This window comes from Seriola aureovittata, chromosome 3 (assembly GCF_021018895.1).
Source record: "Seriola aureovittata isolate HTS-2021-v1 ecotype China chromosome 3, ASM2101889v1, whole genome shotgun sequence".
Lineage (NCBI taxonomy): Eukaryota > Metazoa > Chordata > Actinopteri > Carangiformes > Carangidae > Seriola > Seriola aureovittata.
Genome location: NC_079366.1, coordinates 25,036,922 through 25,062,050, shown reverse-complemented (window position 1 = coordinate 25,062,050; position 25,129 = coordinate 25,036,922). Strand labels below are relative to the sequence as shown.

The window sequence follows — 25,129 nt, the reverse complement described above, 5'->3', positions numbered from 1 at the left end:
TCACTCGCTTTTGTTGTTTTCCTTTCCCGAAACTGTGTGACTGCACAGTGGGTGAGAGAGGGCCACACAGAGACCCCGCCCTCCCTGTAAGTGCACCCAGAGTTTAGTGCAGACTGAGATCAGTGCGACTCGGCTGAGCAAGAAAGAGCTATGGGCTTTCTTCCTTTCTTCTCTTTGGAAACATGGATCCTACTGATCACATTCATCTGCATATTTGTTATGTAAGGATCGGAGGTTTTGATTGTTGATTATTTGCACTTTGGCAACGTTACTACTAACTGCGCAATTCTGACACTTTCAGACAAGTGCAATTTTAAACGCATATCCTTTCATACTTCTTATCATGTTCTAATTTATATAATTTATATATTATACTAAATGACTTATTTTTCTACTTTATTTTATTTTTTCCATCTTTTTTTTTGTCTTTATAATCTACTTCCTATTCTGCAACTGTAATTTATATTTCCCCCTGGGGATCAATAATGTATTCTGATTCTGACGATTCTGAACAGTTAACTGTCTGATTAAAACCTTGTGACTTTTAAGACATTTAATTCTCCTCTGTTCTGCAAAGGTACGGCTACTGGACTTATGGAGTATTTGAGAAGTTGGGGATCCCTGGTCCCCAGCCATTCATGTACTTAGGATCAGTCTGCAGGTCTAACCCTGTATGTACATCCTTGAGTTCTATTTTTAATTTTTAATAATGGATTTAAATCATTTTCATAATATAAATTTAGAAATAAACTTCAGGCTAAATTGGTAAGGATCCAACAATGATGTATGTGTATAATTAATGACTAATATGTAATTTCTGTTACCAGGTTTACTACTTGGATGATTTGGAGTGCGCTAAAAAGTATGGGAGATTATGGGGGTGAGTCTAAAAAGCTGTTAGAAGTGTAAATATAACTATGCCGAACACGAAATTGTTACTGTATGTTTTGTGAAATTGTGTGTTTGGCAGGTTTTGACCCTTGACTCTAACTTGGTTGATTATGTCAGCAACGTCTGAATGGGAGCAAATATTCTCCTGCTACACTGAGAAGATTTCCACTACAAAGAGATTTACACTAAATTCCCAAAATGTAAATGTATGTTTATGTAAATGTCCAGCACGTATGAGCTCAAGATGCCCATGCTGGTTGTGATGGATCCTGACATGCTGAAAACCATCTTGGTAAAGGAGTGCTTCACCTACTTCACCAACCGGAGGGTGAGAACACACAAGATTAACACTAAAAGAAATAAAAGACAGAAGAATGTTGTTCAAAAGACACTGTACAGAAGCAGAGTAATGGAGCTGGTGAGAATGTGTTCTCATGCTTGGTGGGTCAGTGGTTGTGAAATGCATGATGACTGACTGTAACAATACATGTAATTTTTTTCCTTTTCACTACTGGTAAATAATCATACTGGGAACAAGAAGTCCAGACAACAAATTCATTAAAGAATTAAAACATTTTTTTAGCATACATCAAGTTGTGAGTACTACAATAGTAGTACTCACAACTTGATAGTAATATGACTTAATTTGAAAACACCATTAAAGTCTGTTGTCATGGTATTGGCCACATGAACCTGTAATATTAATAACACATCAGAAAACAAAATAGTTTCATTGATGAAATTGAGAGACCTACCATTATTAAAGCAAACAATGTCCATGACCAAGTTGTTATACCTAGAGTAAATCAAGAGGTTATCCTATGCTAATGTTAGCATGCTAACATGCACAGATCTCGAATACTGAACTAGCTCATTAATCAAGCTAATATTCTGGACCGAAGTGGTCAATTAACGGGTCGAAGGTCAAGTAGAATTGCAATTCCATCACTGGAGCCAACACTACTTCAGATGAAACATATACTATCAGCCAATTATACTGAATGTTGGAAACCATTGGTAGGAAGTTTCATGTTTCTTAAGGGATAAGACTGTTTATTTATGTATTTATTGGTTTTCTATAGCTTTACCACAAATACATACAATAGTAAGCACACATATACATGCATGTGACCTTTATGACTCTTTAGGACTTTCATCTGAACGGGGACCTGTATGATGCGGTGTCCATTTGTAAGGATGATCAGTGGAGAAGGATTCGTAACATCCTCACCCCCATCTTCACGTCTGGTCGTATAAAAGAGGTAGGGGTCAACTTTTCTAATTTCTTCGATTCATGTTTGGGTAGATTGAAACTATTTATATATATTCATCTTCACTTTTATTCTACTTCGGTTTATTTTGCTCTCTCTTCCTGTGTTTAAGATGTTTAGTATCATGAAACATCATTCCCGCAAACTGACAGACAGGCTGCAGTCCAGGCTGGGCAATGATGACGTTATCATTGTAAAAGAGTAAGTGGTACCATCCAATAAATGGTTACTAGATGTTACATGAATCATGTATGGTCACAGAGATGGCTGCATGAAAACAAATGTGTTAATGAGCTTTCTAGGTGCTATAGCAGGTGGATTGTGTTGGACAGAGCCAGACTAGCTGTTTCCATCCGTTTCCAGTCTTTGTGCCAAGCTAAGCTAGCTAGCTGCAGGCTGTAGCATCATAATTACCATACAGACACAAGGATGGTATTGATATTCTAATCTAACCACTAACTCTTTGCAAGTAAATGAATAAGTGTATTTCCCAAAATGTTGAAATATTCCTTTAACAAATTTAAACATAAATAAATACTTTTCATTTTGATTTTAAATAGATGCCTGAAAATCAATCTTTCAAACTGTGATTTCTAAACGTCCTCAACCAAAACCTAAACCAAATTTCACCACTTAAAGTCCAGTGTATAAAAAGTAAACTGCATGAGGTAAAAAGAAAGAAAGAAAAAAGTGAAAAAAACAAAAACTGAAAAAACAAATAAACATTTAAGTTACATAAAAAACAGGGCTTTGCCCCAACTTTAGTTGATGAATTACAAACCCTCTGTCTGTACAAAGGCAATGTTGGAACAAACTGTTACTACACCCCCTGATCCATTAATACTGTACTGCAAAATTGTATATTGGAGAATGGTGAGAAAAAAGTAAGTACCAAAGAAAGACGGACTGGTTCATCCTGCAGCAAGATAATGAGCCAAAGAACCAGATTGTGGCTTCACATGAAGGAAAGAGCAAAACAGTCTCCACACTTAAACCCTGTAGATCTGGTTTGGGATGAACTGGACAGAAGGTGAAAACAAAGCAAACAACAAGTGCAACACATTTGCTGGAACTTCTGCAACAGTGTTGGGGCGAACAGTATTTGATTTTCATTGTAGGAAAAACACCATGAGTGTGTTCAGCTGCTGAAAGACTCAAAAATCTAGATTAGATCAAGGATTTAAGATTCCATGATTCCTTTTTTATTATTATTCTTTATTTGTTCTATGTCTCAATTTCAGTACACTGAGCCATTTCACCACTACTACTACTACTACACATTTCAGTAACAACTAAAAAAATGGGCGTGTTTCTATATATTTGAATTCCTGCTTGTAAGGTTTAAACAGTGGGTGCAATATCAACATTTCTGAATGCACATGAACATATGCCCTCAATAACTTTTCCATGAAGACGTTTTCAAACTCAGCTGACATTACTTTACAGTGTCACTAATAAGAGGCCGTGGAGCAAACATGATAACAACATACAACATACCTGTGGCACTGGTTTCAACCACTGATCAATGATTATAATCTGCGTGTGTCAGTTTCTTTGGGCCCTATAGTATGGATGTGATGGCGAGCTGTGCATTCAATGTGGATATGGACTCGATCAACAACCCTTCAGGTCCCCTCATCACCCATGCCTCAAAGCTGTTTAGATTATCTTTGCGTCTTTTTCTTTTCCAAGGTACTCCACTGTTTTTCCATTCCACCTTTTTTCTTTATATTGACAGGTATGTTTTGTGACTACAGTAATAATTATTTCCCCCTTTTTCCTTCTCAGGATGTTTTCCTATCTTTCTTCCTCTGTTGAAGCTGCTGGGTGTCTCCCTCTTCACCAAGACTTCTACTGCTTTCTTTAAAGCGATTGTGGAGAAGATCAGAGCAGAACGCACTGGGAGTTCACACCAGGTCTGTGCAAAATACACACAATATAGGTAAAATATTCTATCATCGTAGGCTGCAGTAGCTAATATTGTATCATGACAGTAATATACTGTACATTATGATGGTAAGATTTCCAGAAATTCAATTGAGAAGACATTGTTGCCAAACAATCTCAACCTCAAGGTCCATTTAGTAGCTATTCTAGAGCTTTGGATAATATCACGTGACCATCATCCACAGATGCCCGGTTGTCATGGAAATGTACATGTACATGTAGATGTTAGAATTTTAATTTTATCTGCATTTTCAAAGTGTATTTCGTCAGAATGTAAAGCGAAACTTGCATTAATCATGCAAGTTTGATTGTGTATGTGTTTGTATTGAGTTCAAACTGAAACACACTCGGAACTCAGTTCATTCCATTAATCTGGTTATGTGCATATTTTTGAAGTTGAAACATTGTCAACTCGTTAATGTGGATGGCTCATATCACATGACGGTCAACACTGGAAAAATATTTGACAAAGAATGAGATCTAGCTTCCAAGGTCAAGAACAGACTTTGAAACTGAACTTTGGATGAGAAGTCCTCATTTGCTGATGAAGATCATGTAACATGATTGAAAGTTTGAACGTTTTGGTCACATTGTTTGGTAAACTATTGTTTCAACAATAAAAGTCAACATTTATGGTTTAAACAACTAGATGGAAACGATAAACTGACTAATCCAGCGAATTAAAAACCTGACAAAAATATTTCAGAGCATTTCATCTTTAAGACAATAGAATAACCCAGAAACTGTAAATCTCTGTCATGTCATGGTATACAACAGTTTTCATATAACATAACCATACTCACAACCACATAAAACATGAGAACATTTGTACCAATTATCTCACCTGTTTCCAGAATTCAGGGGATTTACTTCAACATATGATCAACTCTCAGACGGTCAATGAACCCAGGAAAGAAGAGCAGAATAAGGGTAATTAGACATCAGTTACATCACTCACACATACAGAAACACAAATGTCCACTCAAATGTCTGACGCCCTCCTTTCATCTCCATCCCTGTTCATGCATCCCGCCGGTCCTAACAGGTCTTACTGATCATGAGATTATCTCTCAAGTGACAATGTTTTTGTTTGCTGGTTATGAGACAAGTGCCACTACTCTCGTCTTCTTGGTCTACACTTTGGCAAGAAATCCTGAAGTCATGAAACGCCTGCAAAAGGAGATAGACTCTACTTTCCCAAATAAGGTAGAGCAGAAGTTTCTGGTTCTGGGAACATTCTCTCCATTTCATATCATATTGAAACTAGTTTTCAACATGGGAATTGTGTTTAATCAAACAGTTTTAACAACTCCTTAGGGTCCGGTCCAATATGAAGCTCTGATGCAGATGGAGTACTTGGACAGTGTGGTCAATGAGTGTCTGAGGTAATGAGCATTTTTCTAAGCTAGTTGAATGTGATGTCAGGTTTAGATATCGTCACAATAACATTTAAGAGGAGGAAGAAAATCTGTTCTGAACCAAAATGACTGCACAATGTGAAATGTTGCTTCCAGTAACAAACCCACTCAGGATTAAAACACATAAATAAGAAAAAAACTTTAAAAAAGGAGTCTGGCCTCAGGGTTTACATTTCTTTGGGTTTTACATCACAATCCAAAAATAATTTCATGTGTTCAATGTACAAGGAGTCTGCAGCCTTGCTAGTGGCACTGTGAGGCTGTAACAAAATGTTTATGTTAGCATGCTAACCATGGCTGCCATGTTTACCTGGTTAGCATGCTAATATTTGCTAATTAGCGCTCAAAACAAAGTACAGCAAAGGCTGATGGGAATCTCATTAGTTCTGCAAGTATTTAGTACAGTATTATATAATATATAATATTCTCGTTTTGTCAATAGGCTTTACCCTCCAGCTGCACGTATCGAACGAGTGGCCAAAGAAACTGTCAAGATCAATGGAGTCACAATCCCGAAGGACATCGTCGTTATGATTCCAGTGTACGCTCTGCACCGTGATCCTGAGCTGTGGCCAGAGCCTGAAGAGTTCAAACCTGACAGGTAGCTGCTAGAGTGTTAACACAAGGATTAAACTGTAAAAATTCTCTAAACAACTGAGTAAAAAATTATATTTTTAGATTACCATTAGGCTACAGAGGCACCATATAATGCAATCTCAAGTTCAAGTAAATGGTTATAGAGAGTGGTCATTGCATTAATGTAATTAAGTCATTTTTTTCCAGAATTTTTTAAAGAAATATTTATGCTTATATCAACTGACATTTGGGAGACTGTGACCATTGTAAATACACACTTAAAATGATATAGATGAAATTGTATCACCAGATGACTATGTATGAATCATTTGTATTATGACTTATACATAGTAATCAGGACAGCACTTCAATTGGTTTTAAAACAAAATTAATTTGAATTTCCTTAATTTATAATAAAAGCGTATGACAGAGACTAAAGAAACGAGTAATAGAAACAAATGCTATTTGAAGATACTTTATTATAAAATAATTTTGAAATTCACGCATTAATATTGAACTTCTATTTTATCCACTGTTTTCTAGATTCAGTAAGGAGAACAAGCAGAGCATCAACTCGTACACTTACTTGCCATTTGGCGTTGGGCCAAGGAACTGCATAGGAATGCGATTTGCTTTGGTGATGGCTAAACTGGCCTTGGTGGAAGTTTTGCAGAACTACAGCTTCTCAGTCTGCAAGGAAACAGAGGTGATTATATCTCAGTTAGCTTACATACTTGGATCGATCTACTTGTTTTCTATTACATAACATGACGAAATATTTGCATTGAGAGAGAGCAAGAAGTTTCTAATTCAGTGAATTTGTCCATTTCACAGATCCCTTTGCAGATGGATCCTGAAGGCCTGTTAGGACCCTTACGACCAATCAAACTAAAGCTGGAGAAACGTTCCACCACCTCAGAAAATGTGGACAACTAGTGAAACTAGGGAGGACTTGTAGAGATACGTCCCTCAAGACTAAACTATCTTCTAAATTTGCTGTTAGTACCTGACAATACTGCATAAAGTTTATGATTTGTAATCTGATCTGAATCAAAACAGACAGTGACAGTTGATCTTGTTGAGTTTTGGAGAACAGAATGTTTGGAATTCATATGTGCACCATGTTCATGAATTATGGCATTTGGGTCAAATGATCCATGCATAAAATAATTTGCATACAGATTAGCATATCAAAACATGAATTGATAACCTTTTTGGTTAACGATCCAAATATGTTATGTACCAAATTTATGGATGATTAGACAAAACAATACAATTTGTTTGAAGGATAATTATCAGTCCGACACACTCATATCTACTCTTACACGTTATTTTACTCATTTGCATGTATATGGAAGTTGAAAGGAAACTGGAGGAACCGCTCGTGTGGTGGTTCATAATCGATACACACGACTACCATATGTAGTCATATGTAATCATGTATAATCATACATGAATTATGATTAAGAATAATCATAGTGTGTGGATGATAGTGCAACATGCAGAAACAATCCTTGCCTCACCTCTTACCCTGACAACTGCACCCTCATACTTCAGCACTAGGCCCTGAGGAATTGTCGTAGCCAAGTTTGATTCCACCAATATGTTTATGGAAGGAACAGGATAAGGGCAGTACCGTGACATCTGAGACGACTATGAAACATAATGGTGGGAAGGACTAGAGGGAGTATATGTCATTCTAAAACTGTATATAAGCTGTTGTATTTTCACTTGTACTCCAGTTGGTATTAAAGAGTGTTACGGCCCGGCCTAGGGGAAACCCTGGCGCAACATGAATGCTGAGAGACTCCCTTCTTCCCAGCTCCCAAGAACCACCAGCCACAAGGATTTACAGCCCATTAGGGTTTTTATTCAAGATTTCTTTATCTTCAGGGTGGGCTAACAGCAAAATAACAAACAGAAGTAACTAAGACTAAACTTACCTACTCAATAAAGAGGAACAAAAAAACAAGCCACTAACCTAACTCCTAATCTAACAAAAACAGGGAAACCCCACCTCACTCGCAGGACACCCACACAACTACATGGAAGCAACCTGAATGCAGCTGTGACAGTGACAGTGCTTATTACTGAGCTTTCAGCAAAAGCTCAGCTTTGAGGACCACAGCCCAGTCACCTGTCATCTTCAGCCTGGGCTTTGAAGTAGAAATGGGGCTTGTCATAAGACTTGAGCCTACACACTGTGTAAAAGAGGGTTAAAGTTCACTCATTTGGCTTGAGCTGTGCTTACTTAAATAAAATGTTGAAAGTACCAACATATAACCAGAGAAAAGAGGCCAGCTTTTGAGACATAAACACTCTAGACTGATGCAAGAATTGCAGGAATTACCAGTTTTACCGTGCTATATATAAAGAAGTAAGAGTATAGGTGACATGCTGATACAGCATAGCACGCATAAACATGTGACTCACCAGTCACATGTGCGTAGGTGTGTTAAATTTGGTTAAAAGGAACCTGGATCGGCAACAAAAGGAGAGTTCACTGCTGGTCCGTGTAGTTGTATAACATATTCTACATTGAAAAACCATGGTCAAATGTTTACTGAATTTACAGAATTAGATGCAAGTAAAATGTCTGAGCCAATCTGTTTTATGCCTGTTCAGACACATAAATCAAGGTCTCAGTATTGTTTTAGATTTTATTACCATATAAAACCCACTTCCTTTCCCATTTTATGAACAATAATCAGTGTTCTCTGTGAAGTTTGTTAGATCAGTGAGGCTCCTGTATTTTCTAATAAATGTTAATAAAAATCTTATGTAACCTTTTGAAACAGTCTTAGTGGGTCAACAACAACCACACCATATCTATTATTAAAGAGTAAGCACAATACCGCATTTGGTGATTGCATAACCTGAAGGCAGAAGTTCAACTGATTCCACCCTTGGATATGTTATCAGCTTTCTAAGTAGAGTCAAGGTGTTCATATTATATTCCATGAGAAGACACCTTCACATTTTTAAATAAAGAACCACATCTCATTTGAGATGCTTTCAGATAAGTTTGAGGCAGAGGGCTTGTAGGAAAGTCACTGAGCTGGTGTCAAAGATAAAAAGAGGCACGAAAATCTCTTTCCCAGTTTTTATCCTTTTGCTCCTTTCTCCTATTTTCTTCCTTCCTCTTCCCCTTCCCCTTTCCTTCCCTCTCCTCTTTATCCTTGGATGGTGGTTTCACGGCATCACGATCCCTGGCTCGGAAGTGCGTAACTTTGGCTCTTTTCATCTGTCCATACCCCAGACCCTTCTGGTCTCTCTTCAGCACAGTTGGCACCGGCTGTTGCGGCCCCTCTCCCTCTGGCCCCAGTCCTGTTCCTGGTTTCCAGCCGCAACGAACCATCATCTTGTAGCTGTTGCTGGAGGGAGGTAGACAGTAGAAGGGGGTGGCTGGAGGACGCCGCAGATTAAACTGATGGAGAGTGGAGGAGAGATGTGATGACAGGCTGCTGCTGTACTTGCTACAACACACATCACACCACTGAGTCTGGGAGGCACTGAGGAACAAAGGGATATGAAAGGACAGGTTTAAGGTTTTTTACATCTGGCTTCAAACAACAATCGAGTGCCAAAATGTACTGTAATGTAATAATAATGTAACACAGTTTTTATGCTTGCTATAATGATTCCTCACGTTCATACCGGCCATTAAAAGATCCCTTCCTAATGTAAGTGATGGGAGACAAACGCAAAAATCCTCATTCTGTGGAAGCTTGTATGTGACTGACATCTCCCTCACCTACCAATTAATTATGTTTCACCTGTTAGGGTGGGACTAACTATACCTTTACCATTCAACCTGAGCAAGTGAAAACACCTGTGTGTTTATGTAAGGCTGATTCATAGTTTCCAACTGACAGTTTTTTCACAGCAGAGATTTTGACTTGTCTAAGCAGGAAACACACGGGTGGAGTTAATCACATTATTGATGGTTGCATGTCATTTAGGTGAGCCAGTTCCAGCTCTCTCATGATAAGCAACAGGAAATTGCAGTAACACCTATGACATGAGGTAATTTACAATCAGTGTCACCAATGCGTACTTTGACACCAGTGAGCACTTTATTTTCAAACTCTAAAATGTCCTGCTCAGTATATATCTTAGTAACAATTCGCAAATCACCACATTTTAGTGAACCTTTTCAAACAATGTCAAATAGAAATCAGCTGTGTTTATTATATCTATTGTTTAGCCCACTGTCATTGCTATAAATCTGGTGAACAGAATATTAGTTTCAGAAACCAAACTGTTGTTCATCTATTGTACAGCTTACCTGAAATTAATTAATATTGGGTTCAATTTGATCTAAAGCAACTGAGACTGTGTTCACCTGCTATGAGATTGTGTGTCTCTCTGTGCACTTCTCCCATAGCTCTCCAACTCTTCCAGCACTTCATTATGGCCCGCTGGGGAAGAAGTTAGACATGGATTAATTCAATTTCACTGTTCAGACAAACACAAATATAAAGTTATGATAAGAGTTGCATGGTTATACCTTCCAGCGCCAGGTCTTTGGCATCCCTGCCCTGCATATCAACCACTCCAACCCAGGCTGCTCCATGTTGCAGCAGGAGCCTCACCACGGCTCTCTGTCCAGACCAGCTTGCACACATCATAGCCGTCCAGAAGAAAGAATCCTTGAGGGGAGAATGCAAGCAAGTAAATACAGATTATTTGCTGGGACTCCTTAAAACTTCCTTAAGACTAAGACGAAGCTGTAACTATTATACCTGGAAGTTTATGTCGACTCCCTTTGAGAGCAGCTCTGTGAGACCAGACAGGTCTCCCTCGTGGGCACAGCGTAGCAACCTGAGTCCCTGGAGCTCCACTGACCTTTCTGAGTTGCTTGTCTCTCTTGCTGTTGTCTCTCTCCTTTGAATGCCTTCGCTTTCAGTACCAATCCATCTTTCCACAGCTGGACTGGTTTGATCCTGTCGCACATCTGCAGCCATTACTCTCCTCCTGACTCTCCTATTGGACTCTCTTTTCCTCTGTGTACTTTGATGGGCTCTGCCATAACATTTTTTGCTAAATGTACTCCTTGATACTTCTTGTCCTTGATCATCATCTTTCATTACATTTTCATAGAACTGCTTGGCCTCTTCCCCACTAAGCACACAGCCTGTTAAAGAGCTGGACTGTCCTGTTGTTTCAATGCTGAAAATATCCTGCTCACTGGCAGGAGTAAAGCCTAAAGTAGCCATAAGGACTGACTGTAGTTTAACTAGTTCACTGTCATTTTATTGAAAGTCAGTCTGAGTAACAGTATCCTATTTCAGCTAAGGAAAGCTGAAATGCTCTTGCTATGGCAGCATACTATGGTATTACGTTGAGATTTTAAAAGGCTGGTGAAATGTGGACGTACACAACAGAAATGTCTTACATTTTATGAGCCACAAATATCATGTTTAGGTTATAATTCCCTATTTGTTAGCAAAGAAGCTAGCAAGCAAAAGAAGCTAGCTTACTTATTTTGACATGTGGTGGTACGAGTGATTTTCTGTCAGACTTATTCTTATACACACTATACAACGTTATATTTTACCAAACGCAATTTACATTTAACTACCTGAATAAGACAAGAGTCGACAGTCAGCCTTTGTAGCTTTACCAAAGTGGTTAGCCTAGGTTAGCATTAGCATTATCTTTCAGACACATGAATGGCTGATAATTTATGATTACTTAAAGAACTCAGTCTGTTAACATTTCCGTGGTCGCTTAAAGTGATTATCTAGAAGAAGGCGCAAACTAGGAGCAACAATAACTTAATTTCTTTAAGAATAAAAACGTTACCACAAGCTAACGTGACCCCCTCTTCCTGTTTGTAAACACAACACCGTGCGTAACGTTACGTGACTAAAGGGAAATACTGCCACCTATGGGACTGGGGGTCGCCTCCTCTGTTGAACTTTGTAAGCCATGAACAACCCATGGTGTTTATGAAGTAAAATTTAAATACCACAATGTAAAAAAATGTAACTCTATATTATAATTTTATTTAAGTAAAACTACTAAACTAGGACAACCTGTGGAGGAAGCAGGAATGGGTGAAGAGATAATGAGGAGAGTGAGAAAGGAGTGAAAAGTGGTCATTATTTGTGAACATCACTTTACAAGTTCAAAATCCTTTTGTTTCTAATTTCAGCCATACAGGTGTGGAGTGTAGTAATGCCCATGACTTACCATTTCTTGCTGGTTTGGGGAATCATAAGGTGTGTTACTGCCTGAGGTGGGCTCTGGCATCCCCATGAAAACACAATTATATTAAATAAAATAAACTTTCTATTCCTGGGAAAACCAGGACATTTTAGGCAGCTCTTCACAATACAGTATTGAGTATGTTCATTTCACTTACCATTATTAATTTAGTCAGGTGTAAGTTATGCAGGAAGCTCCCATCAGTTTCAAATGAGGTGGCCTCACACAGTTCCTACTGCAGGTACAAGAATCCTGGAAGTTTCCCTTTGAGTGAAAGAAAGGTTTCAAGTCAAACTAATCTGTCTATGGAAATAACTAAATATTTATCAATCATCCATTTAATACTTGAAGAAAATCAACTAATAAATGTACTAGTTTTAGAACAGAGTTACAGTCTGTCCGTGGGACCAGAGACCCGCTGCAGACAGGACAACCGAGGAGGAGCAAGCCCGAGCTAGTTAGCAGCGACTTCATTTTCTAATTTAAACACTTACATTTAGCACCTCAGGAATAAATAACAGCACCATACAAATGAATACTCCATATGAACTAAGCAAAAAGTCAGATTAGGTTTATAGAGCATTGTGGATCTGTAATGGCAGGGAGCGGACAGACATCTGAAAAAGACGTCAAAGCGGCGGAAAGATACAAATCACATTTTTTCGTTAGGACCTTCACAATAAAATCAGAGTGGAAACAGAGTGCAGATCGTGGATTGCGATTACCCAAGAAGATAATCATATGATGTCTTTGTCAGGTGGCCCACCCCTTTGTTCACGCCAAATTCCTCAGCATGAAAAAGGTTATGTTAAACCTTATGTAGCCAAGCGTCTTGTGTTTGCCTGTGTATTTAATATCAAAATAACAAATGTGACATGGTGATGGAGTACAATGAGCACTATAGCCACACATGTTTTTATGTCTGTACTCAATGTGTGAACCCCAAAACAGTATCCAACAACAACCAACACTTTAAGGCAGTTCAGACACTTCAAAAAGCATAGCACATAGCAAACACAGGAGAGTCTGTTACACTTACATTACTTGGTTGTGTTTTAAGTGGTACTTACTGGTGCCAATGAAAATAAGAGCCTATTTGACTCTATGCCTAACTCTAGCTGGCACTGTTTAGTGGCAAATACGACCTCATTAAAATAGTTAATTTAGTAGTGGTAGCCAGTCCAATCAGATTCACGTTTTAAAAAAGGTCAAAATTCTACTTGTAACGTCAATGTCACAAACTGCGTAGGTTGTAGCCGCGTGAGGAAGGGATGACGACATCATCACAAAACCAGAATCAGAAACCCTAACCCTTTCACTTAAAAGATATTTGGCTTGGTGTTTAGTTTACGTTCAATTAACGTATTTAAAGGAAATAATAAAAAGGTAAAATACTGCAACAGTCAAATATAAATATACATTGATACATTGAAAATACTATAACCATGTACAAAAGTGTTTTAGAATACTGTGAATATAGTGCGACAGTGAGTCAGCATGCACATTACCAGGAACCTGAAACTGAAGCAGCTAAGTGGAACTCATCCATCATTTATTATTTATAATGTCACACACACCTGGACAATACTAAATACAATTTCAACTTCTGACACCATAGAATGTCTATGTGTATTATCTTAACATATTACAAATGTCAGAAGAGTCCATCCGCAGGTCTACTTTTACCTTGATGTCCCTATTCAGTCCAAGCTAATTGGGTTTGTGCCTTTTCTCTTTTTCTGCTCTCAACATGATTCTTGTGTCAATTAGGAAACATTTAATGCTGTTTTATTGCTTATATACTGTTCATCTACTATTAATTAAACATCCTAAACATATACTTTGTACTGCTTTGTTGTTTTGCATAAATATATAATGCCATATATTGCAAGAGTGAGATCATTTTTGGCCCTCTCAATGATTTGTCGCAGCAGCACCCTCATGTGGTTCACCTGTTTCTTGCCTGTGCTCCTGTATTGATTCATTATCAGATTATCTATCATCTTGTTATTATCATTAATACATGTTTCTGTTGTTTTAACATTATCATTTGTAATTACGTTAATCAAATGCCCATCTTATATTTCTGCCATTTCCTTTATTAACCTTGTTCTATTGTTTTCTGTTTGTGTTCATATGTCTGCAGGGTTTTAATAAAACATATTTTTGTTGTGATTAATATCATCTTTTTCCAATGAAAATGTTCACTGCATTCAATGGTATGTAGTTTATCTTTGATAATTATGTTACCTTGTCAGTAAAGTTTATTTGATTGGCTTTTATCATGAAACAGTCTCTTCAGCGACAACACACTTTTAGTGTCAAGGCATTTAACTGCACACATGGCTTTGAGTAATTAATGGTGATTAAATAAATAATGTGGTGGTCTATATGGAGACAGATTCATTCAATTCTGCTTGCACCTGATTGATCAATTAAAGATAAATACAATAATGCAGTTTCATGTACTTACAGATGTATTGATAAAATGCAGGATCAAACAGTAATAGCTCATGTATTGAGCATGTGTTAGGTTTCAGATGTGAGGAGCATTATTATAATTCAGTACTTCCGAGTCTAAGCATGTTTACCTTTTTCAAACATTGCTCAAAAACATCTGTACACATACTAGTAGAGTGAATAATAGTTTTATTATTATGGCACTTTTCTAAACAGTTAAAAAAAAAGTTTGGCTACAGAGAAGCCTGAACAAAAACATGAAACAAAGTGAAACGAAACAAACATATTATGACAAAACAAAAGAACTAAACAAGATCTCCGAAATCTTTTTAGTGTCATTTGTGTCCATTTGTGTGACCATGATTGTATCCAGTTTGACAGCAGGCTCGTGTGTGTGTGTGTGTGTGTGTGTGTGTGTGTGTGTGAGACCAATCTCGGTGTAACTGTGGACCTCGGAAAGACCAGATGATAGAAATTCACATGCGTGTTACTAGTGTTTGTTGGTAAGATCAGGGAGCTTGAATGAGAAAAGTGCTGCATGGAGGATGTGTCAGGCACAGGGGCGGGAGGGATGAATTACAGGGACTAAACCCTCATGCAGATTGTATTGAGTGGTGATGTAGTGCTTTTGAAGAGTGCAGACTTGAAGCTTGCAGAAAAGAGCATAGCTTGTTGCATGCTGCACAGAGGAATCAGTTTTGACACTAGTACAGTGATTTTGCATGTTTTTGCCCTCAATCCATTAAAAGGTTTGCCAACAAAACAATCCCAATGTATTAGGGTGTAATGATTCAGCTAGTGCTTTGTTTACTCCAGTACTTTGCACAGTTACTAGAAAAACAGACACCCCTGTACAATCCAATAACACTCCCATCCAATTTTTTTTTTGTAGTTTTAAGTATCTGGAATCGAAGAAAAGAACAGAATGATTGCGCAGACTGTGCTTTACTTCCTTTTTGATCAGACAGGTTTTGATTAAAATGAATCAATACAAAGTTTGTGTTTACACATTTGGCTTGTTTAACAAAGGCTTTTTATAGAAACACATATTATGTACTGAAAAGTATCATTTAGATTATTGTTAATAATGATCCCCAGTTCTAGCAATATAATTTTTGTAAAACTTACAATGGTTACTTTCTGTTTAGACTGTGTCAGAGAGGAGGTGAATGGAAATTGGCTGTGTGGTCATTTTAAGGATGTACTTTATGGTGTTGTTTTCGATTTTGTTTTCTACAACAGAGAATTATTAATTTTACCAAATGAATCAAAGTCTCATCACTCATGACAATCCAGTGTTCATGGCAGCTTAAATCTAGCTAAATTAGGGCTTTAAATATATTTTGGTTTCTTATTCTTTCTCAAATAATATTACAAAAATCTGAATCTGAATTGATTCTTAATGACACCCACCCATACAAACATGCAAAACCACAGGCACGATAATTCAAAACCAAAGCTTCACTGGAGTTGTGATACTACAGAATCCAACTAGTGGTATTTACTGATGTGTCTATTTCTGTCCCCGGTCTGTGTAAATGTCTGTCCACAGTGGGGACAGGAGTATGGCCTCTCCCCTGTGTGTATCCTCATGTGAACGTTCAGTTTGTCTTTGCTAATAAAGCGCTTGTTGCAGCAGGTGCATGTGTAAGGTTTGTCCCCCGTGTGATACCGCTGGTGCATCTTCAGCTCCGTCATGCGACCGTAAGTCCTGCCGCACTCAGGACACTCGTAGCTGGGCCGCACCTCCATGTGCTGTCTGCTGTGGAGCCGCAGCCCGCTGGACGACCTGAAGCTCTTGCTGCACTGCGAACACTGGAAGGGTTTCTCTCCGGTGTGGATGTGGATGTGTAACTTGAGGCTGGCGGCGGACGGGAAGCCGTTGCCGCAGATGGAGCACAGGTGAGGTCTCTCCCCCGAGTGGATGCTCAGGTGCTTCTCCAGCTTGTTCTTGTTCAAGAAAGTCCTGCCGCAGACGGGGCAGTTCAACGGCTGCTCTCCCTCGTGTGTGCTCATGTGCTCCGTCAGCTCCATCAGCGTGGAGAAAGCCAAATCACACCGAGTGCACGAGTACGGCCTCTCCTTTTTGAATTTCCTGTGTTTGAGACAGTGTTGCTCCAGATCTTCCTTGACCTCAAAGGTCTCAATACAGCAGGTGCACTGGTATGGTCTTTCTTGAGTATGAGTCCGCAGGTGATATTTCAAAGCCGTTAACTGTAGAAAGACGCTGTCACAATGTGGACATCTAGATTCCCGCCTGTCGTGGACCAGTATGTGCCTCTTGTAGTGAGACAGCTTGATGAAGCGCTTGCGGCACAATGAACAGTAATACTGTTCGTTCTGGTGGCCTTGCTCGTGCTTCTTCAGTGCGTACTCGACCTTAAACTTCTTTCCACAGGTGTTGCAGGTGTAAGACTTTTCATGAACCCCCATGTGCGTCTCCAGTTCTTCTGGACTGTTGAAGGTTTCGTTACATTTCGGACAAGTCCCATTGTTTTCTTTCACATGAATCTCCAGGTGTTTGTTTAGGTCCTCCGGGAAGGCAAAGTTCTTCTGACAATCGGGACATGTGTAACACTCACCGTTTGCTGCTTTGCGATGGGTTACTATGTGCCTTTTCAAATGATACATTCGACCAAATACTTTACCGCAGTCGCCGCAGATGAGGCTTCGAGGACTGGACTGGACCTTCTTGTGTAGTTTGAGATGACTGGCTAGTGCAGCCTTCTCCTTGAACTGTTTATCACAAGCAAGACACGTCAGGCCTTCGACTGCATGAGTCTTCTTGTGAGCTTTCAGTTCCAGCCAGCTACTTAAATTTTTCCCACATTTGGAGCAGATGTACTGGCCCAATCCGTGCTGGTTCCTCAGGTGTCGGGTCATGTGGTAGGACTGGCTGAAGGTCAAAGTGCAGACCGGGCAAGTGAACGGTTTCTCCTTTGTGTGTGTCCTCATGTGTCTGGCAAGTTTGTTTGGACCTCTGAAGCGCCTGTCAACACAGATGGGACAAAAATGGCCTTTTGTTTTTGTTTTAGAAGCATCTTTTTCTTTCTTACTTCCTCCATGTGGAGATTTAGCTTCATTTGTGTCCTTGACTTCTGTCTTAACATTAACTCCAGATCTTTTCTCCTGAGAATCCCCATTACCAGCAGAGTCTGCATTATTCTCAGCAGCATTATCATTGCAATCCTCACTCTCATTATTCTTCTTCTTACTTGATTCAATTATTGCTTCGTTTTTCACTTCATCACTTCGCTGGAAACTCCGTCTCGCTGTCTGAGTGGACTGTTTTTTTCTATGCGACATGATATGAATAAGAAACGCACCATTATTAGTGAATTTTTCATGACAGTCGGGACATGACAGGACTTGCAACGTATGCATCCTCTTGTGACTTTGCAGTTCTGAAAAGCTTCCTAAACTTTTCCCACACGTGGAGCAGACATGTTGTCCCGCGCCGTGCTGGTTCCTCAGGTGTCGGGTCATGTGGTACGACTGGCTGAAGGTCGTGGCACAGATGGGGCAGGTGAACGGTTTCTCCTTTGTGTGCGTCCTCATGTGTCTGGCGAGCTTGTTTGCATCTCTGAAGCGCCTATCAATACAGATGGGACAGTGGGGGCCTTTTGAATTGTCCGAGGAAACGACATAGTCTTCATCTTCAACATCATCATCATCATCACTGTCGTCGTCATCATTACTAGCCTTGTCGCAGCCTTCCTCCTCCATCGTCTGTGATGATGACGAGGCTTGACTTTCATCATTATCTCCTTTATTGCTGGTTTTATCACAAGCCAGATTAGTCTCATCTGCACTCTTGGACTTATCTTCATTATTATCCCTATAATATAGCTTATCGCTGTAATAGTAGTTGTCTTTGTACCTAGACGGTTTTGTTGGGGTTTTTGTCGAGCGTGGTTTAGCTTTTGTTCTTTTCTCCCCGCGCCGAGGTCGTCCTCTTTTGGCCTTCCTTTGAACAGGAGGATCTAAATCATCTCCAATATCCACACTGACCTCGTGAAAACCAAACAGTTCAGATTCATTTAAAGAGGATTCCACCTCTTTACCGATAATTAACGCTGCAGCCAAGGTCAGCGTTTCCCTCTCCAACCGTAGCCTCTCTTTTAGTGGTGGGCAGTTTGTTTTCTCAATTAGCTGAGCCAAGATAAGTTTATCTTGTAAGTCTCCATAGTTGCAAGGCCTCAGCAGTTCCTCTAATGCAGATGCAAACTGATCTACGGTCTCTCCAGGCAACTGAGCCCTCTGGTGGAACTTAAGGCGGTACTTCTGAGAGGTGTGGTCAGAGTCAAAATACCCCGCCAGCGTTGAGATGGCTGCAGCATACGTGGCTTCACCATGGATCAGTGTTGTGTAGACACGCTGCCCCTCTGGGCCGAGGCAGTTCTGTAGAAGCACACACTTACTGGAGTCAACCAGCTCGTTTTCACCGAGCGCTTCGAGGTAATGTTCAAAAGCTTTAAGCCACTTGTGCCAAAACATGGTGGGTTCACCAGGGACAGGTAAGAAAGGTGGAGGCGGGGACAGAATTATCAGAAGAGGCTCTGGGAGTGGCTCAAAGGAGACGTCCTGTTTCGTCACCTCCTCATCTACTTCTACTGTCACTTCACCCATTCTTACAACTTTGGTGTGTGATTTTTCACTAAGGCTAATTTTATTTCTTCTTCGACTCTAGTAAGAGTCACCGAATTAAAATATCACCCTCTCTGGTCCGTGTTTAAGCTCCTGATGTTTCATCCCACTCAGGAAAGTCTAGGGAAGCTGGAAGAGAAACAAACAAATTAGTTTCAGACTTGCATGTAATTTCTTTCTGTTGCACTAAAACACATAAAGCTTAGAGAAGGCCTGAAGCGCTCCTGCATCAGTCATGAGAATGATTTAGGGGATTTACTAATCCATAAAAAAAGGGGACTTGCATGGAGCAAAACAATTAGTCAACTTTGATACAGCAGAGGCTGAGATATACTGACTGCCTGAAACACAACTCATTGCATCTTTTTTGTTTTTCTTCGACCCTCCCTGCCTGTTAACCTCCTCTCTCTTTCAAGCTCCATACCGCACAGATTAAATAATGCAGACTTTCTATTAAAAACGTCTAGTCTCCAAGCCTAAACTGTGATTACAGACAGTTTTCGTGAATGATGAATAGCACTTCTAACAGTACAAACTACAGCCCCTAAAGAAATGAAAAATGATTAATCAACACATCTGAATCAACATCTCATACCACAGGGTCTTTATTACTTTTCCTACAACTCTTAAATAGTCTTAAATATCATAAATGTAAGGTACAAATCAAATGTGGAGTTGAACAGACTTTTCCAACATCAGTGTAACTAATCCAATCATTTATTGCTGCATCTAATAGTTATCTGTCCCACCTGCAATATAAATACTACATTTTTTGAGAGATTAACAACAGTTGACTCTATAGTGACTGGGGCCCGGTTATGGGGGTGTGTGTGTAGAGGGGGCTTCAGGGGGCCCCTGGGCTGGTCGGGGATTACAGATGTGTTGTTGCTTCACTCTGGGTGTTTGGGCTGTTGTTTGGGAGCCCTGCGTCTCTTTCCCCATCACTACCAACTGAAAGAAAAAACTATCACGAACTGCAAACTGCAGTATGGTCACTATAAACAACACACTACAAACTCAAACTACAGACACAGCAGAATGAACATGTCAGTGGGTTTTTAAACCGACGCCTTCTAGCTTTAACGGACAGACCCGCCCCTCCTCCACAACCGGCAGAGACAGGACAGAGGTAGATGCAGCCACAGAAGAAAGAAGGAGTTTTATTCTGACTATATTAACCGACAGTTGAGAATAAGGAGACGACAACTCACCAAACCAAACTGGGTCACAAGTCCAGACGCGTGCGGTCCGACGGGGGCAGAGAGCGGTGTAACGGCTGCTCCGGCTCCGAGCCGCTGCAGCCGTTAACTACCTGAGGAAACAGCTCACTGCCGCGCGGCGGTTACCGTGGTGATATTATATCAAAAACATTGGGCTAATTGGTAAAGCACGAAGCGAAAAATACATCCGCCATGCTGACAGTCCCTCTTCCGGACACCACAACATTTCCCCCGGGTCTGCTTCACCGCCCCACAGCGCCCCCTGCCGGCCGGGAGACATACGACAGTGTTCATACTTGAGTCATACAGGTTTGTGTTATAGTAGTATTTTATTTTTGAATGCTTTAAGCTTTTGGGTGGAGGTAGAAATTTCAGAGACGAATATCTCTAACCTTTGACAAATAAAACTAAAATTAACTGCATGGTTATATATAGTACCATGTGTAATTTGGGTGACCCAGCCATTTATCTGATAATATATGGCAGCAGGAGTGGATAAAGTGATATAAAATATAATTTTACTTCATTGTATTTATGAATGAATGAATGAATGAGTTACTTGCAGATTAAGACAGACCAAAAAACATATACACATACTTTTAAAATAGTGTCTTGTTGAGGATAAAACCATTTTGGCTTGTGACATATTTGTCAAGTTGTCATCAAGAGTGATTTCCCCTCTAAACTTCTTGGATGGTTTAATTTAATTTTAATAGTTTGAAGCCCAAGTAGGTAAAATTTCCAAAAAATAAAAAAAAAATAGATTTTATACTGTTTATCAGAATGAAGCTTTCTCTTCTTTCCTGTCCCATTAATCACCTCATGACCCTTTTTATCTGGTGATTGAACTACCAAACTGTGCTTACACATTCATGCATTAGTTTTAACAGATATGTATGTCAGACATGATAAGATCAGTCACAGGGGACATTTATGTTCATGTTTTTGTTAAATCTCTGTACTTTTACTTTAGGATTCTGAATGCAGAACATATTATATGTATATATATATATAAGTATTTTTAAATTGTTAGATTGGTACTTTTAATTAAGTAAAGGATCTGACTACTTCTTTCACCACTGTATGGCAGTTTGCAAAGTGTATACCACAGCTGTAATTAAGGCACTTTATCTCTGCTGAATTACCTCTTACATAACTGTTTAATAATTGAACTACCTGCTGGAATCAGTTTCTGTAAATTCAGGGAAAAACATCACACAGGTCCTTGCACACACTCAGCAGAACACTGAGCAGACAACAGCTGATAAAGCGCTGGTCCTTCCCTTCTTTTAGTGCTTTAACAAATGACACTACCAGTGTTCACAGGCCTGGTTGATCAGTGAGTGAGTTCACTTGAGGATTACTCAGAGTTAGTTCTCACGTTTTAAAGCACATCTTTAATTCAGTTAATGTAATATACAGGGTGATGCTCACAGACGTGTTCACTGTCCCGGCACTAAAACAGACCACACAGACGCACTGTTAAACAATGACCATTTATTCACACGCTGTATGGGACTCAAAACAAGCGTGACAGAGTGAGGAGGCTGCTGGCGGGCAGGTTGGGTGGGTGGAGAATCTTTAAATCAAACATGAGCGACAAACCGATGATTTTTGTTTGCACTTGAAGAGATGTACAAAGTACATGTGTGTCAGCCCGGCTGCTGGAGTGGAGGCCAGGGTTCAGATAGTGGGGCCTTGTGGTTCAAAAATCAATCACGCACAGTTTGAACATGATTCACTAAAATGTCCTGTAATCTTGTTCCATACTCGTCCACTGAGTTAAATTTTTTATGATTCTGTCTCCGCGTTTTCCTGTTCATCCGTCAGTGTAGCTGTGAACTCTCTCCTGTGCTGTTTCACTATTTGCTTTGAATTACACAAACGTGGCAGAACTACATACAACAGCGCACAAGTAAAAAGGGTTTCCCTGTACAAAATCCATCTTAAAAATACAAACATACATACAATGGCACACTTTGCTTAGCAGTGAACAATAGAGACAGGTGAACAGGGCATAGAGCCATTTTTTCACGCATGCTTGTACACACACGTGTCATACACACTCACACGCGCACACACACACACACACACACACACAGTCAGACTTGTAAAAAATGAAACTTCAGCAGAATAAAGATGAAATGTGTGGGGGTTCGGCTCAGTGCAAACATTATGGCTTGGGGAGCTGTGGTAGAAGGAGCACTGACAACAGGCAGTGGACAGTAAAAAAAAAAACAAACATGGTTTTTCATATATTCCACCCCGAACATCACACATCCCTCTCAGAAACCGCGCAACACGCTCACTGAGAATGCCTCAAGTGCTGAAGAACCCTCGCCCACACTTGCTCTCCATCCTTTATCAAATACGATGATTATCGAATGTTATTTTTTTTCTTTTCCTCTGTGTGGTGGTCTTTTAAACCTGACAGCTGCGTTTGTGTACATGAATTCAGTCTGTCAACAAAAGCTGCTCCCTCCTGTGCCGTCTTTTTTTATATTTCTCCTCACCTTTGAAGTTCCTTTCTCCCAGTGGGAGATACTGAAATGGCGAATGCATGTGTATGTTTTTGTGCACTCATGTGTAAATACAGAAAACAGAGAAGAAGCGTTGTGCAGAAATTCCATGTTCAACCAGTTCAAATTCTCTCATTTACAAAAACTGACTCATCTAGCTCTCAGCTCTCGTTGGAGAGTCTCTGGAATAGGCATGATTATCTGGTAGTACCGCCGTTGTGAAAGTGTGGAAAACGAGAACAGTAACTGTGTGTGTAAGCACAGTGACACAGAGGCGTAAAAGAGTAGGGGAGTAACACACACTCGTCAACACAGTGAGGATCATTGTGAACGAGGGCAGAGGGCAAGTGAGAAGTGTAGGTTTAGTTCTTTGGGGCATGAAGGGTTGTTTCGTCACCAGTCTTTCCCACATCTCCTTATTTTGTCCTCCTCTGTCCTCAGAAGCCGTCAGCTCTTTCCCCTTTAGACCAAACACACACCGGCCCCCCCCCTCCTTCATTTTGTGTACGTGTGTGTGTATCATTTTCTGCAGATTTTGTCTCTAGAGTCAAACAAATGAGGAAAATCCCGTCACAGGGGTGCGCGATCCCGGCGGGTTGGTGTTGGGGTTGACATGTGTGTGCGCAGGCTGCCCTGTGGGTGTGTACGCGCCACCTGTGCTGTGCTGGGTGACCACGGTCTGGTAGTAGGGCTCCGTGTCTGCGGTGGCGCACTCCTCGTAGCCAAAAGGAGCGCCGATCCCTTTAAGGCCTTTGGGCTGACGCTTCCAGGAGTTGTAGTAGGTGGGGTCGCTCATGTAGTGGTTGACGAAGGAGTGCTTTGGCTGTTCGTCCTCGTAGTCACTGTCCGTTAACTGGAGACATACAAACACATATACCGAGACACAGCAGGGGTTAGATTCTGAGGGGGATGACATCAAGCAAGGCGCCACAGCCAGGCTTGAACCACAGACATTTAGATAATATTGTCCAGCTCTTAAATAGCGCTGTTGGCACTTTTAATCCATTATGGGCAGCATTTTGGTCAAGTCAGCATGTTGCATGAGAGGTGGAGGCAGAGGGTTGGAGAGAGCTCTCTGACAGCGCATCCTGTCCAATCACATTAAATGGTGATCTTAGCCACTTAATGTGATTTTTTCTTTAGCTTTCATTTCCACCTTTTCTTCTTCCACAAGCAACATCTCAGGCTGACAACCCCGCACGGTGCAGAGCACTTTCTTTTTCTCAAGTGTCTATCAAACATCTTTCATTATCCAAGAATACAACAAGAGTCCAGGTTTCACAGTGGCATGAAAATGGCTGGCTGGTTTTACTTTCTTTTTTTTTTTTTTGGTGATAAATGATAGATAATAAATTATTGGCGTTCTGGTGGCCTACATCCCCCCATCCCTTCATTTCCTGTCATGTCTCCACTGTGTGCCAACTAATAAAGGCAAAAAATGCTGGGAAAAAATAAACAAAGCAGAACAGAGGTGGGATTACAAATTCATTAAGCCAAATAGTGAGGACACAAAGTGTTAAACCAAGTAAAAGCCACAAAAACAACTGTTGTTCTTTCGCTGAGCACTTCTGGATCGTTGGTGCTAATGTTTTTTTGCCTTTATTAAACATGTAACTGTAGAGATTTGACATGAAATGAGGGGGCGAGGGATGACATGCAATAAAGGTCTCCGGCTGGAACCTTGTACATTGACATTACATGGTCAGTATAGAGTAGTATAGATGGTAACGATAACATGGGATGTGTCTTAACTGTTTGAAGCCTACTACTAAAGAGAGAGAGAGAGAGAGAGAGAGAGAGAGAGAGAGAGCTAGAGGTACCTCTGACTCAGAGACCTCAGTGGGCTTCTCAGTGAGTGTGGTGCTCTCCGTCAGCACGGCTCCATTATAGTTGTTACAGATGTCCTCGTCTGAGTAGTGAAGACCACCTGGACTGGGCCTCGGAGGAGACCTGCACAAACACACACA

At 40.2% G+C, this 25,129-nt stretch overlaps 4 protein-coding genes across 5 annotated transcripts in view; 1 reads left to right on the top strand and 3 right to left on the bottom strand.

Moving 5' to 3' along the window:
- Positions 1 to 90: 90 nt before the first annotated feature.
- Positions 91 to 7,900, top strand: LOC130166169 (cytochrome P450 3A27-like). Its single transcript, XM_056371559.1, has 14 exons — positions 91 to 221; positions 578 to 671; positions 828 to 880; positions 1,120 to 1,219; positions 2,040 to 2,153; positions 2,275 to 2,363; positions 3,712 to 3,854; positions 3,951 to 4,078; positions 4,964 to 5,039; positions 5,155 to 5,315; positions 5,427 to 5,494; positions 5,970 to 6,128; positions 6,647 to 6,809; positions 6,938 to 7,900. Exons 1-14 carry the CDS (start codon positions 151 to 153, stop codon positions 7,037 to 7,039), a joined length of 1,521 nt encoding a protein of 506 aa, XP_056227534.1. The 5' UTR covers positions 91 to 150; the 3' UTR covers positions 7,040 to 7,900.
- Positions 7,901 to 7,951: 51 nt separating this feature from the next.
- gpank1 (G patch domain and ankyrin repeats 1) lies at positions 7,952 to 11,963 on the bottom strand. Its single transcript, XM_056371561.1, has 4 exons — positions 10,849 to 11,963; positions 10,614 to 10,755; positions 10,449 to 10,524; positions 7,952 to 9,615 (listed from the first exon to the last, which is right to left on the bottom strand). Exons 1-4 carry the CDS (start codon positions 11,320 to 11,322, stop codon positions 9,168 to 9,170), a joined length of 1,140 nt encoding a protein of 379 aa, XP_056227536.1. The 5' UTR covers positions 11,323 to 11,963; the 3' UTR covers positions 7,952 to 9,167.
- Positions 11,964 to 14,924: 2,961 nt separating this feature from the next.
- LOC130166954 (zinc finger protein 665-like) lies at positions 14,925 to 20,921 on the bottom strand. Its single transcript, XM_056372819.1, has 2 exons — positions 20,635 to 20,921; positions 14,925 to 19,552 (listed from the first exon to the last, which is right to left on the bottom strand). The coding sequence occupies exon 2, from the start codon at positions 19,403 to 19,405 to the stop codon at positions 16,268 to 16,270; it is 3,138 nt and encodes a 1,045-aa protein (XP_056228794.1). The 5' UTR covers positions 19,406 to 19,552; positions 20,635 to 20,921; the 3' UTR covers positions 14,925 to 16,267.
- A 1,204-nt stretch (positions 20,922 to 22,125) lies between these two features.
- Positions 22,126 to 25,129, bottom strand: part of LOC130166540 (protein sidekick-1-like) — a 223,130-nt gene continuing 220,126 nt past the window's right edge. For both annotated transcript variants that reach the window (XM_056372217.1, XM_056372218.1), the window contains 2 exons: positions 24,983 to 25,112; positions 22,126 to 24,015 (listed from right to left, as the gene is read on the bottom strand). In XM_056372217.1, the coding sequence (XP_056228192.1) occupies positions 23,710 to 24,015; positions 24,983 to 25,112 (436 nt within the window). In that variant the 3' untranslated portion in view covers positions 22,126 to 23,709. The remainder of the gene's footprint in view (positions 24,016 to 24,982; positions 25,113 to 25,129) is intronic.

What these genes read in the sequence shown, in the direction of transcription:
- LOC130166169 (XM_056371559.1), top strand. Translation starts at nt 151, where the DNA reads ATGGGCTTTCTTCCTTTCTTCTCTTTGGAAACATGGATCCTACTGATC. An exon ending in CCTACTTCACCAACCGGAGG is followed by an intron (nt 1,220 to 2,039) that starts GTGAGAACACAC and finishes ATGACTCTTTAG; the next exon opens with GACTTTCATCTGAACGGGGA. An exon ending in ACTCTACTTTCCCAAATAAG is followed by an intron (nt 5,316 to 5,426) that starts GTAGAGCAGAAG and finishes ACAACTCCTTAG; the next exon opens with GGTCCGGTCCAATATGAAGC.
- gpank1 (XM_056371561.1), bottom strand. Translation starts at nt 11,322, where the DNA reads ATGGCTACTTTAGGCTTTACTCCTGCCAGTGAGCAGGATATTTTCAGC. An exon ending in GAGTCGACATAAACTTCCAG is followed by an intron (nt 10,756 to 10,848) that starts GTATAATAGTTA and finishes TCTCCCCTCAAG; the next exon opens with GATTCTTTCTTCTGGACGGC. An exon ending in GACACACAATCTCATAGCAG is followed by an intron (nt 9,616 to 10,448) that starts GTGAACACAGTC and finishes TTTGTTCCTCAG; the next exon opens with TGCCTCCCAGACTCAGTGGT.
- LOC130166954 (XM_056372819.1), bottom strand. Translation starts at nt 19,405, where the DNA reads ATGGGTGAAGTGACAGTAGAAGTAGATGAGGAGGTGACGAAACAGGAC.